This window comes from Sylvia atricapilla, chromosome 25 (genome assembly GCF_009819655.1).
Source record: "Sylvia atricapilla isolate bSylAtr1 chromosome 25, bSylAtr1.pri, whole genome shotgun sequence".
NCBI lineage: Eukaryota > Metazoa > Chordata > Aves > Passeriformes > Sylviidae > Sylvia > Sylvia atricapilla.
The window spans coordinates 4,913,898-4,926,415 of record NC_089164.1 but is presented as its reverse complement, the minus strand read 5'-3'; the positions used below and the strand labels follow the sequence as shown (position 1 = coordinate 4,926,415).

General features: G+C 63.2%; 3 protein-coding genes and 1 long non-coding RNA gene across 4 annotated transcripts; 2 read left to right on the top strand and 2 right to left on the bottom strand.

Moving 5' to 3' along the window:
* Window positions 1-563: 563 nt before the first annotated feature.
* On the bottom strand, window positions 564-2,269 carry LOC136371598 (uncharacterized). The gene is made up of 4 exons (XR_010745369.1): window positions 2,153-2,269; window positions 1,461-1,598; window positions 1,232-1,388; window positions 564-721 (listed from the first exon to the last, which is right to left on the bottom strand). It is a non-coding gene; the product is annotated as an uncharacterized lncRNA (long non-coding RNA).
* A 542-nt stretch (window positions 2,270-2,811) lies between these two features.
* Window positions 2,812-5,114, top strand: LOC136371596 (glutathione S-transferase 2-like). Its single transcript, XM_066335772.1, has 8 exons — window positions 2,812-2,923; window positions 3,163-3,238; window positions 3,591-3,655; window positions 3,742-3,823; window positions 3,899-3,999; window positions 4,199-4,294; window positions 4,364-4,474; window positions 4,953-5,114. Exons 1-8 carry the CDS (start codon window positions 2,888-2,890, stop codon window positions 5,046-5,048), a joined length of 663 nt encoding a protein of 220 aa, XP_066191869.1. The 5' UTR covers window positions 2,812-2,887; the 3' UTR covers window positions 5,049-5,114.
* Window positions 5,115-5,620: 506 nt separating this feature from the next.
* On the bottom strand, window positions 5,621-9,013 carry LOC136371452 (epidermal growth factor receptor kinase substrate 8-like protein 3). Its single transcript, XM_066335553.1, has 6 exons — window positions 8,978-9,013; window positions 8,313-8,450; window positions 8,154-8,239; window positions 7,241-7,571; window positions 6,539-6,736; window positions 5,621-5,734 (listed from the first exon to the last, which is right to left on the bottom strand). Exons 1-6 carry the CDS (start codon window positions 9,011-9,013, stop codon window positions 5,621-5,623), a joined length of 903 nt encoding a protein of 300 aa, XP_066191650.1.
* Window positions 9,014-9,699: 686 nt separating this feature from the next.
* On the top strand, window positions 9,700-12,136 carry LOC136371595 (glutathione S-transferase 2-like). The gene is made up of 8 exons (XM_066335771.1): window positions 9,700-9,829; window positions 10,071-10,146; window positions 10,500-10,564; window positions 10,651-10,732; window positions 10,808-10,908; window positions 11,107-11,202; window positions 11,272-11,382; window positions 11,976-12,136. Exons 1-8 carry the CDS (start codon window positions 9,794-9,796, stop codon window positions 12,069-12,071), a joined length of 663 nt encoding a protein of 220 aa, XP_066191868.1. The 5' UTR covers window positions 9,700-9,793; the 3' UTR covers window positions 12,072-12,136.
* The last annotated feature ends 382 nt before the right edge of the window (window positions 12,137-12,518 follow it).

Below are 12,518 nucleotides of genomic sequence, written 5' to 3'. Positions count from 1 at the left end.
CTGTTCGGGCACCAGTTAAAGTTAGGGGTTTTTTGAGAGGTCGGGCTGAGCTACGACACACACGCTGATGCAGTGTTTCATGTCGCTCTGATGTTTATTGTTTACACATCTTTATTTATTTTGCAACTTTAGTGATATTACAAGGTACTTAAAGAATGTACGCATTTGCTGCCTTAAGGACGCTTCCGTATTAACACTATAAATCTACATGTGAACACCCGTTAGAACCCGGAATACCTTAAGGGAGAGAGGTGAATTTTTGCTGTGCCACAACCTGAATTCGTACTGCACCACAAAGGCGCACAGGTCCCGCAGACTCAAGGAGCCCACAGGCCAAGGGCCCAGTCTGGAATTGCTCACACCTCATTCCACATATAAAAACCCCGCAACAGCTGGGAGTCGATGTGTGCGGGGTGGGAGCTGCCGTGTCCCCATCCCCGGGGGGTCGGGTGGCTCGGGACTTACAACATTTCGGTCCACCTCGGACATGGCCTGGGTGGGGGGTTGGGCCCGCGGCATTTTCGGGGATTCCGGCAGATCTGGTGACAGTACAGGGTCCCCAGCAGCACCCCCTGCTCCTGGGTAAACTGAGGCACGACGCAGTCCCGCCCGAGAGTCACGGTAATCCGAGGAGCGCAGCCCACGCCAGGGGGGCTCGAGGGGCTCTGCCCGGCGCTCCGGGGCCGGGTACGTGGGGGCCGGGACCGGGGCAATGTCCGGGCTGCTCCGGGGCAAGAGGGGTTGGGAGGGGGAAGGTGAGGGTGAGCTGAGCCTGGGGAGGCGGCGCGGGGTGGACAGACGGGTCTCTGTGTGTGGGGATGGGGCAGGAGTGGGGCTGGTCCCAAGGATGGGGTGTGGGGGTCCGTGAGCGTGGGGTGAGAGGGAGTCTAAGCCCAATGATGGGAAATCGGGTGGGGAACACCCATGGGGATGAGGGGAGACCGAGCTTATGGGTGGGGTTGGGGGGATCTGTGCCCACGAGGATGAGGAAGAGAGGGAACTGAGCCTGTGGATGGGGTGGGGCTCATGGGGATGGAGTAGGAGGGGTAGGAAGGAGGCCGAGCCCGGGGATGGGGTGCGGGAGTTATGTTCCTGGGGTGGGGTAGGACGGGGGAGCTGAGCCAGGAGGGGAAAAGGGCCCCCCCGACCCTTGAGGAGGCGGTAAGTGCCCACAGGCACGGGCTCTTTGGGGACGTGTGGGACCACAGGGAGACCCCATGGCCAGACTCACCGCAGCTTTGGGGAGCGAGATTTGGGGGCGCAGTGGCGCTGTCTCCAGGGCGGGGTCGCAGAGCCACTTACCCCCCATACCTGTGCCCGTAGTGATTGCTCTGCTCCTCCTTCCTCTGCCTCAACACCTTCTCCAGGCTGTTCCTCAGCGTCTCTGCCTGGCATGAACCCGCTGCAATCAGCCCTCCATTCCTGGGGCTACCCCCCATTCCTGCCCCCTCCGGGCTCACCCCCAGCCACTCGCACTGGAAGAGCAGCACGCTGGTCCTCGGCGGGTTCCTCTCCTGGACACTGATGGCCAGCACCGTGTTGTCCAGCCCGGTGGAGCATCCCTGCACATTTTCCAGCGGAAAAGCCTCCAGCTCCTCCTGAAGGGGGAAAACAGCGTGCTCAGTACCCCCAACCGAATGGTCGGGAAAGGGTTAAAGGGGTGCAAGTGGGACTGTGGGGATCGGGCCTGTAGGGTGGGATGTTTGATGGGGGTGGTGGGGTGGCATAGGGTGATAGCAGAGTTTGGGGGACTGAGTCTGGGCGTGGGGCAGGGTTGTGGGTGCCAGACGGGGGATTGCCCAGATCTGGGGGTGCCAGGCTGTAGGAGCTGCCAGGGTTGGGGGGCAGTGGAGTATACTGAGGTTTGGGGATACCTGGACCAGGGGGACAGGGCTGTGGGGGGTTTCCCATATCCAGGGGATCCCAGGGTTCAGGGGACCCCCTGGTCTGGGCGTTCCGGGGTTTGGGGATGCCCTGGCCGGCGGGTACCGAGATTCAAGGGGTGCCCTGGCTGAGGAGTGCTGGGCTTTGGGGGTGCCTTGCTCGGGGGATCCCAGGGCTCAGGGGGTACCAGGCGTTGTGGGGTCACATCGCCGAAGGGTCCCATGGCCAGAGGGGACCAGGCTTTGGGGGTGCCCTGGCCGGGGGGTACCTTGCTCTCCACATCGCTCAGCACCAGCTCCTGCTCCTGCACCGCCAGGATGACATCCTGCCCCCAGATCCGTCCCTGCTCCTCCAGCTCCCTCAGGCGCCACAGGCAGTCCTCGGCGGTGGGCTGGGGAGGGGGGAAAGCTGGCTCTGCCCACTCCCATTTGCGATTCCCATTTCCACCCAGTTGCCTGTTCCCACTCCCAGTTGCCTCATTCCCATTCCCCTCCATGGGCACTGGTAGCCCTCGGGAGTGCTGGGCAGCCGTGGGAGCCTCTCCCAACTCCCCCAGGTGAAGAGCTACTGGCTGGGTCCCAACTACCTGAAGGAGGGTCCGGAGGGGAACGACATCCGCCGCACCAACGTTCCCGACATCCGTGTGAGCTATCGCTTCGAGACGCTGTGCCAGGAGCTGACGCTCATCACGCAGGCGGTGCAGAGCGCTGAGCTGGAGCCCATCCAGGAGGAGGATGTTCTCACCATCTCTCTCGGCACCCACTGACCACCCAGAGCCCCCCTGAGCCCCCCGGGGCCCCGCCGCCGTCCCCCCACCTGCTACCTCCTTGCCCTGGGAAGGGGCCGCTCCTGCTGCTGTCCTGGTGCCAGCGCTGGCTGGACGCCCTGGCACCCTGCCTGCGCCCTGCCTGCAGCCGCGGACGTCAAGGGGAGGGGACAGGGGAGGGCCCTGTCCCGGTCCGTCCCGGTCCGTGTTCTCGCAGAGCCTCGGGCGGTTGTCGCCATGGTGGTCACGCTGGGGTACTGGGACATCCGTGGGGTGAGTGGGATCGAGGGGTGACAGTGGCACGCTGGGGACGGGGTGGGCACGTGTCTGGGGGTGTGGGAGCGATGTGGGAGTGTTGGGAGGTCCAGAACGATGTGGGAGTGTTGGAGGTCCCGGAGCGATGCGGGAATCTTGGAGGTCCAGAATGATGTGGGAGTGCTGGGGGTCCCAGGGTGTGTGGGAGAGCTCCGGGGGGGATTTGGGGTGTCAAAAACGCCTCCCGTGCCCCGCAGCTGGCCCATGCGATCCGCCTGCTGCTAGAGTACACAGAGACGCCCTACCAGGAGCGCCAGTACCGCCCTGGCCCAGGTGAGCGGGGGCAAGCGGGGTGTGACCCCCCAAATCCCTCCAGCCCCTGTCCCCGGCACCCTCGTTCCTGCTGTGTCAGCAGCGGGGGGAACGCCCCCAGTCCGCCCCGTGTCCCGCTCCCGCCACCCCCACGCCCTCCTGCCAGCTCGGGGGGTCACCTTTGTCCCCTCCAGTAAAAAGACCTTGACCCCTCTCAGGGGCAACATTCTCCTTTATCTGTCCCGGGAGGGGTCACCCGCTGCCCCGGGGCAAAGGGGGGACAACCCCAAAGTCCGCATCCTCCCACTGCTGGGGGTGCCACGAGTGGGGCAGAGGGTCTGGGGGAGCCCCCTCAATCTCTCTGCTCCCTCAGCCCCTGACTATGATCCGAGCGACTGGACCAACGAGAAGGAGAAACTGGGGCTCGACTTTCCCAACGTAGGTGCCGGGGAAGGTGTGGGGAGGGTGTGGGGAGGGCGGTGCGGGGGTCGCTGGGGCTGACTCCCACCGCCCGGCCCCCGCAGCTGCCCTATCTCATCGACGGCCCCACCAAGCTGACACAGAGCAACGCCATCCTGCGCTACATCGCCCGCAAGCACAACCTGTGTGAGTGGGGAGGGCGGGATCCGGGCGGTCCCCGAGGTTTGGTGGGCGGTGGGTTGACACCTCCCGACCCCGCAGGTGGTGAGACGGAGGAGGAGAAGCAGCGCGTGGACGTGCTGGAAAACCAGCTCATGGATGTGAGGATGGACTTTGCCAGGCTGTGCTACGACCCTGACTTTGTGAGTGCACCCGCGGGGGTTATGGGGGGACAGATCCCCCCCAGACCCCAGGGTTGTCCCCCCACAGGAGACTAGGGGCTGAGCCACCAGCAGCACGGACACATCCCTTGCCTGGCTGCAGTCAGGGGGTGATGCCCCTGGGTTCTGGGCTGGCAGGAGGGAGCAGAGCCCCGAACTGTGCCCCCTCCGTGCCGTGTAGGAGAAGCTGAAGCCGGCGTACCTGGAGCAGCTGCCCAAGAAGCTGCAGGAGCTGTCGCGGTTCCTGGGCTCCCGGCCCTGGTTTGCGGGGCAGAAGGTAGGTGGGGTTTGCTGGGGAGCTTTGGGGAGTCCCTGTGGGGGCTGACCCACCTTATCCCTCTCACAGCTCACCTTCGTGGACTTCCTGGCGTATGACGTGCTGGACCGGCTACACATGTTCATGCCTGAGTGCCCGGAGCTGAAGGGAAACCTGGCCCAGTTCCTGCAGCGCTTCGAGGTGAGCAGAGGCACGGGACAGCCCGGGGCCACCCCGGTGTCCCCAGCACCATCTCCATCCCTGACACCCCCATGTCCCCATCCCCCATTCACCGCTGTGCCCATCACCATCCCTGACACCTCAGTGTCTGTGTCCTTGTCCCATCCCAAACCTCATCCTTAAATCCCCAGTGTTTCTGTCTCGATCCCCATTCCTGTCACCCCGTCCCTGACCTCCTGGTGTCCCAGTCCCTGTCCCTAACACTCTGGTGTCCCCATCACACACATCGCAATGACCCCATCCCAATCCTGACACTCCAGTATCCCTGTCCCAATTCCTGACACCCCAGGGTCCATCTCTGTCCGCATCTCTGATCTCCATGGTATTCCCATCCCGGTCCCAACACCCCGGTGTCCCTGTGCCCATCCCAGGCACCTCCGTGTCCCCATCCCTGACCCTGTGGTGTGTCCATACGTGTCCCCACGTCCCTTTTCCCCAGGCCCTGGACAAGATCTCTGCCTACATGCGCTCGGGACGCTTCATGAAAGCCCCGGTTTTCTTCCGCACTGCGAAGTGGAGCAGCACCAAGGAGTGAGGGGCTGAACCCCCCAAGTGACCCCCAGAACTCCCCAATAAATCATGGGGGCGTCCCCCTTGTCCAGCCGCTGTGTGGGGTGCTCTGAGCTGCTGGGGGGCTGTGGTGGGAGTTGTGGGAAACCCACATCTGTGGAGTAACTCCCGGGGGGTTGTTGGACCCTCCTGGATCCTGGGATGGTGGAAGTCATTCCCCCCTGCATTCCCAGGATAAGGGGGACTCCCGTGGAGACTGTGGGGACCATGGTGGGGTCCCCCAGGATAGTGAGACCCCTCCCCTGCAGCTTAGGGGATTGAGAGGGGGGACCCTGATGAAGCTTGAGGGGGTGTTGCAGGGGGCCCATGGCCTCAGGAGTAGGGGATTCCCGTGCAGTTCAGGGGGGTGCAGTGCCCCCAGGATAAAGTGGGCCCGTGGGATGGATGGGGTGCGTCTCAGAACCCCTGGTGTAAGGAGCACCCCATGGAATTCAGGGGTCACAAAGCCACGGGGGTAACAGGGGTCCCCCGGGATGGAACAGGGCCCCCCGATGCGCCCCCCGGGATGAGGGGAGTGAATGGTGATCCCCGCGTGTCTCACACATTTCGCGGGGTGGGACCCGTCCTGGGGACACTCACGAAGGAGAGAACTGAGATGAGGCGCAGCAGCTCGGCGGGGTCGGGGTTCGCCATGTCCTGGTGGGTCCGGCCCTGTGAGGGGGGAAAGGGTGTCCATTCAGAGCCGTCTTCGTCTTGCGCTCTGCCTTTTTGTGTCATGCTTGTGGCTGGCTTTTTCTCGTCACTGATTTTGCGTGCTGTCTTCTCTTTCACCACGCCCTCAGACTCTGGCGGGCGCGCTCTTTCCCGAACAGGGTTAGTTTGTGCTGGAGCCGCAGGGGCTACATTTGGTTCTTGGATGTGCTGAATTATATCTTGTAGCGTGGGGTTCACTGGAGTTCGCGTTTGTTTTATTGGGCAGGTGAAATAAATACTGAAATATTTTGCCAGCCTAGAGGGTTTTTGCGTTTCGTTATTTTTGATCTCCGCACTGATCTTGGAGGGCTTCTGATCTTCCGCGCTTTCAGATCTCTTACCCTCAGGAGCCCGAATTGCGGCTTCTGTAGCCTTGCACTCGGCCGCCAGCATTTGTAAGGTAACTAAGGTCTTTTTGCACACCATTCTTAGTACTTGAGCTCTCTTCCCTTCTTTGCCGGCCCTGATCACACAGTCCCACAGCATTTCTTCTATTTTTCGCCACTCCGTCTCACTAAAGACAAGCGGGGGCTTGTTCAGCTTTCTTCGCTTCCTGGCCCATAGGGCAACTGTTCTAAGTCCGCTTCTTTTAATTTTTCTCCTCTCTTAGAAATAATATTGACAAGTCGCGTAGCAGCCAGCATTTCTCGATCCACGTTCTTTTCCCACCGTCTCTTTGTTCCACAGCGAACGCAGTCTTACTTTCCACCAGGGTGTGCCGCTGTAGCCTCACGGTTCGCTACGGTGACCACCTCCCCAAACCTCTCGCGCTTTCTGCCTCGCTTTCTCCCCCGGCCGAACTGAGCCGAATTCGGTTCTGAAGTGAGCATCCTGCGTCCAGGAGACCACAAACCGTCTACGTCGTGGGGACGGCGCGTGATTCATCCGCTCGATGAATCCTGTGGAATGCTCCGCGACCTGCGCGAGATAGCGATTCCACACGGCCCACGTCTGGGTCGGCTCCCCGATACCGCAAATCAGGGGAGCCCCACTGAGCCCCTTCTTTCGGCCAGCAGACCGTACCCACCCGCGTTCGGGGGGGTTGGTTATGGTAACTAAAGAAAAGCGTCCCTGTTCGGGCGCCAGTTAAAGTTAGGGGTTTTTTCAGAGGTTGGGCTGAGCTATGACACACACGCTGATGCAGTGTTTCATGTCGCCCTGAAGTTTATTGTTTACACATCTTTAATTATGCTTTTGCAACTTTAGTGATATTACAAGGTACTTAAAGAATGTACACATTTGCTGCCTTAAAGAGGCTTCCATATTAGCACTATAAATCTACATGTGAGCACCCGTTAGAACCCGGAATACCTTAAGGGAGAGAGGTGAATGTTTGCTGTGCCACAACCTGAAGTTCTACTGCACCACAAAGGCGCACAGGTCCTGCAGACTCAAGGAGCCCACAGGCCAAGGGCCCAGTCTGGAATTGCTCACACCTCATTCCAAATATAAAAACCCCGCAACAGCCGGGGGTCGATGTGTGCGGGGTGGGAGCTGCCGTGTCCCCATCCCCGGGGGGTCGGGTGGCTCGGGACTTACAACATCTCGGTCCACCTCGGACACAGCCTGGGCGGGGGGCTGGGCCCGCGGCATCTTCGGGGAGTCCGGCGGATCTGGTGACAGCACAGGGTCCCCAGCAGCACCCCCTGCTCCTGGGTAAACTGAGGCACGACGCAGTCCCGCCCGAGAGTCACGGTAATCCGAGGAGCGCAGCCCACGCCGGGGGGGCTCGAGGGGCTCTGCCCGGCGCTCCGGGGCCGGGTACGTGGGGGCCGGGACCGGGACAGTGTCCGGGCTGCTCCGGGGCAAGAGGGGTTGGGAGGGGGAAGGTGAGGGTGAGCTGAGCCTTGGGAGGCGGCGCGGGGTGGGCAGACGGGTCTGTGTGTGTGGGGATGGGGCAGGAGTGGGGCTGGTCCCAAGGATGTGGCGTGGGGGTCCGTGAGCGTGGGGTGAGAGGGAGTCTAAGCCCAATGATGGGAAATCGGGTGGGGAACACCCACGGGGATGAGGGGAGATTGAGCTTATGGGTGGAGTTGGGGGGATCTGTGCCCACGAGGATGAGGAAGAGGGGGAACTGAGCCTGTGGATGGGGTGGGGCTCATGGGGATGGAGTAGGAGGGGTAGGAAGGAGGCTGAGCCCGGGGATGGGGTGCGGGAGTTATGTTCCTGGGGTGGGGTAGGACGGGGGAGCTGAGCCAGGAGGGGAAAAGGGCCCCCCCGACCCTTGAGGAGGCGGTAAGTGCCCACAGGCACGGACTCTTTGGGGACGTGTGGGACCACAGGGAGACCCCATGGCCCCGACTCACCGCAGCTTTGGGGAGCGAGATTTGGGGGCGCAGTGGCGCTGTCTCCAGGGCGGGGTCGCAGAGCCACTTACCCCCCATACCTGTGCCCGTAGTGATTGCTCTGCTCCTCCTTCCTCTGCCTCAACACCTTCTCCAGGCTGTTCCTCAGTGTCTCTGCCTGGCATGAACCCGCTGCAATCAGAACTCTATTCCGGGGGGCTACCCCCCATTCCTGCCCCCTCCGGGCTCACCCCCAGCCGCTCGCACTGGAAGAGCAGCACGCTGGTCCTCGGCGGGTTCCTCTCCTGGACGCTGATGGCCAGCACCGTGTTGTCCAGACCCGTGGAGCATCCCTGCACATTTTCCAGCGGAAAAGCCTCCAGTTCCTCCTGGAAGGGGGAAAACGGCGTGCTCAGTACCCCAGCCGAATGGTCGGGAAAGGGTTAAAGGGGTGCAAGTGGGACTCTGGGGATCGCGCCTGTGGGGTGGGATGTTTGCTGGGGGTGGTGGGGTGGCATCAGAGGGAGATAGCAGAGTTTGGGGGACTGAGTCTGGGCGTGGTGGGGTGGCATAGGGAGATAGCAGAGTTTGGGGGACTGAGTCTGGGCGTGGGGCAGGGTTGTGGGTGCCAGACGGGGGATTGCCCAGATCTGGGGGTGCCAGGCTGTAGGAGCTGCCAGGGTTGGGGGGCAGTGGAGTATACTGAGGTTTGGGGATACCTGGACCAGAGGGACAGGGCTGTGGGGGGGTTCCCATAGCCAGGGGATTCCAGGGCTCAGGGGACCCCCTGGTCTGGGCGTCCCGGGGTTTGGGGATGCCCTGGCCGGGGGGTACCGAGATTCAAGGGGTCCCCTGGCTGAGATGTGCTGGGCTTTGGGGGTGCCTTGCTCGGGGGATCCCAGGGCTCTGGGGGTACCAGGCGTTGTGGGGTCACATCGCCGAAGGGTCCCATGGCCAGAGGGGACCAGGCTTTGGGGGTGCCCTGGCCGGGGGGTACCTTGCTCTCCACATCGCTCAGCACCAGCTCCTGCTCCTGCACCGCCAGGATGACATCCTGCCCCCAGATCCGTCCCTGCTCCTCCAGCTCCCTCAGGCGCCACAGGCAATCATCGGCGGTGGGCTGGGGAGGGGGGAAAGCTGGCTCTGCCCACTCCCATTTGCGATTCCCATTTCCACCCAGTTGCCTGTTCCCACTCCCAGTTGCCTCATTCCCATTCCCCTCCATGGGCACTGGTAGCCCTCGGGAGTGCTGGGCAGCCGTGGGAGCCTCTCCCAACTCCCCCAGGTGAAGAGCTACTGGCTGGGTCCCAACTACCTGAAGGAGGGTCCGGAGGGGAACGACATCCGCCGCACCAACGTTCCCGACATCCGTGTGAGCTATCGCTTCGAGACGCTGTGCCAGGAGCTGACGCTCATCACGCAGGCGGTGCAGAGCGCTGAGCTGGAGCCCATCCAGGAGGAGGATGTTCTCACCATCTCTCTCGGCACCCACTGACCACCCAGAGCCCCCCTGAGCCCCCCGGGGCCCCGCCGCCGTCCCCCCACCTGCTACCTCCTTGCCCTGGGAAGGGGCCGCTCCTGCTGCTGTCCTGGTGCCAGCGCTGGCTGGACGCCCTGGCACCCTGCCTGCGCCCTGCCTGCAGCCGCGGACGTCAAGGGGAGGGGACAGGGGAGGGCCCTGTCCCGGTCCGTCCCGGTCCGTGTTCTCGCAGAGCCTCGGGCGGTTGTCGCCATGGTGGTCACGCTGGGGTACTGGGACATCCGTGGGGTGAGTGGGATCGTGGGGTGACAGTGGCACGCTGGGGACGGGGTGGGCACGCGTCTGGGGGTGTGGGAGCGATGTGGGAGTGTTGGGAGGTCCAGAACGATGTGGGAGTGTTGGAGGTCCCGGAGCGATGCGGGAATCTTGGAGGTCCCGGAGCGATGTGGGAGTACTGGGGGTCCCAGGGTGTGTGGGAGAGCTCCGGGGGGGGATTTGGGGTGCCAAAAACGCCTCCCGTGCCCCGCAGCTGGCCCACGCGATCCGCCTGCTGCTAGAGTACACAGAGACGCCCTACCAGGAGCGCCAGTACCGCCCTGGCCCAGGTGAGCGGGGGGCAAGCGGGGTGTGACCCCCCAAATCCCTCCAGCCCCTGTCCCCGGCACCCTCGTTCCTGCTGTGTCAGCAGTGGGGGGAACGCCCCCAGTCCGCCCCGTGTCCCGCTCCCGCCACCCCCACGCCCTCCTGCCAGCTCGGGGGGTCACCTTTGTCCCCTCCAGTAAAAAGACCTTGACCCCTCTCAGGGGCAACGTTCTCCTTTATCTGTCCCGGGAGGGGTCACCCGCTGCCCCGGGGCAAAGGGGGGACAACCCCAGAGTCCGCATCCCCCCACTGCTGGGGGTGCCACGAGTGGGGCAGAGGGTCTGGGGGAGCCCCCTCAATCTCTCTGCTCCCTCAGCCCCTGACTATGATCCGAGCGACTGGACCAACGAGAAGGAGAAACTGGGGCTCGACTTTCCCAACGTAGGTGCCGGGGAAGGTGTGGGGAGGGTGTGGGGAGGGCGGTGCGGGGGTCGCTGGGGCTGACTCCCACCGCCCGGCCCCCGCAGCTGCCCTATCTCATCGACGGCCCCACCAAGCTGACACAGAGCAACGCCATCCTGCGCTACATCGCCCGCAAGCACAACCTGTGTGAGTGGGGAGGGCGGGATCCGGGGGGTCCCCGAGCTTTGGTGGGCGGTGGGTTGACACCTCCCGACCCCGCAGGTGGTGAGACGGAGGAGGAGAAGCAGCGCGTGGACGTGCTGGAAAACCAGATCATGGATTTGAGGATGAACTTTATCCGGCTCTGCTACGACCCTGACTTTGTGAGTGCCCCCGCAGGGGTTATGGGGGGACAGATCCCCCCAGACCCCGGGGTTGTCCCCACACAGGGGACTAGGGGCTCAGCCACCAGCAGCACGGGCACATCCCTTGCCTGGCTGCAGTCAGGGGGTGATGCCCCTGGGTTCTGGGCTGGCAGGAGGGAGCAGAGCCCCGAACTGTGCCCCCTCCCTGCCGTGTAGGAGAAGCTGAAGCCGGCGTACCTGGAGCAGCTGCCCAAGAAGCTGCAGGAGCTGTCGCGGTTCCTGGGCTCCCGGCCCTGGTTTGCGGGGCAGAAGGTAGGTGGGGTGTGCTGGGGAGCTTTGGGGAGTCCCTGTGGGGACTGACTCACCTTGTCCCTCCCACAGCTCACCTTCGTGGACTTCCTGGCGTATGACTTGCTGGATTGGCAGCGCATGTTCGTGCCTGAGTGCCCGGAGCTGAAGGGAAACCTGGCCCAGTTCCTGCAGCGCTTCGAGGTGAGCAGAGGCACGGGACAGCCCGGGGCCACCCCGGTGTCCCCAGCACCATCTCCATCCCTGACACCCCCATGTCCCCATCCCCCATTCCCCGCTGTGCCCATCACCATCCCTGACACCTCAGTGTCTGTGTCCTTGTCCCATCCCAAGCCTCATCCTTAAATCCCCAGTGTTTCTGTCTCCATCCCCATGTCTGTCACCCCGTCCCTGACCTCCTGGTGTCCCAGTCCCTGTCCCTAACACCCTGGTGTCCCCATCACACACATCGCAATGACCCCATCCCAATCCTGACACTCCAGTATCCCTGTCCCAATTCCTGACACCTCAGGGTCCATCTCTGCACCTCTGACCTCCACTGTGTTCCCATCCCTGTCCCCAGCACCCCAGTGTTCCTGTCCCCATCCCAGACATCCCAGTGTCCCCATCCCTGTCCTCAACACCCCGGTGTCCCTGTCCCCATCCCAGGCACCTCCTTGTCCCCATGCTTGTCCTTAACACCCTGGTGTCCCTGTGCCCATCCCAGGCACCTCCGTGTCCCCATCCCTGACCCTGTGGTGTGTCCATACGTGTTCCCAGATGTCCCTTTTCCCCAGGCCCTGGACAAGATCTCTGCCTACATGCGCTCGGGGCGCTTCATGAAAGCCCCGATTTTCTGGCGCACTGCGAAGTGGAGCAACACCAAGGAGTGAGGGGCTGAACCCCCCAAGTGACCCCCAGAACTCCCCAATAAATCGTGGGGGTTCCCCCTTGTCCAGCCGCTGTGTGGGGTGCTCTGAGCTGCTGGGGGGCTGTGGTGGGAGTTGTGGGAAACCCAAATCTGTGGAGTAACTCCCGGGGGGGTGTTGGACCCTCCTGGATCCTGGGATGGTGGAAGTCATTCCCCCCTGCACCCCCAGGATAAGGGGGACTCCCGTGGAGACTGTGGGGGCCATGGTGGGGTCCCCCAGGATAGTGAGACCCCTCCCCTGCAGCTTAGGGGATTGAGAGGGGGGACCCTGATGAAGCTTGAGGGGGTGTTGCAGGGGGCCCATGGCCTCAGGATTAGGGGATTCCCGTGCAGTTCAGGGGGGTGCAGTGCCCCAGGATAAAGTGGGCCCGTGGGATGGATGGGGTGCGTCTCAGAACCCCTGGTGTAA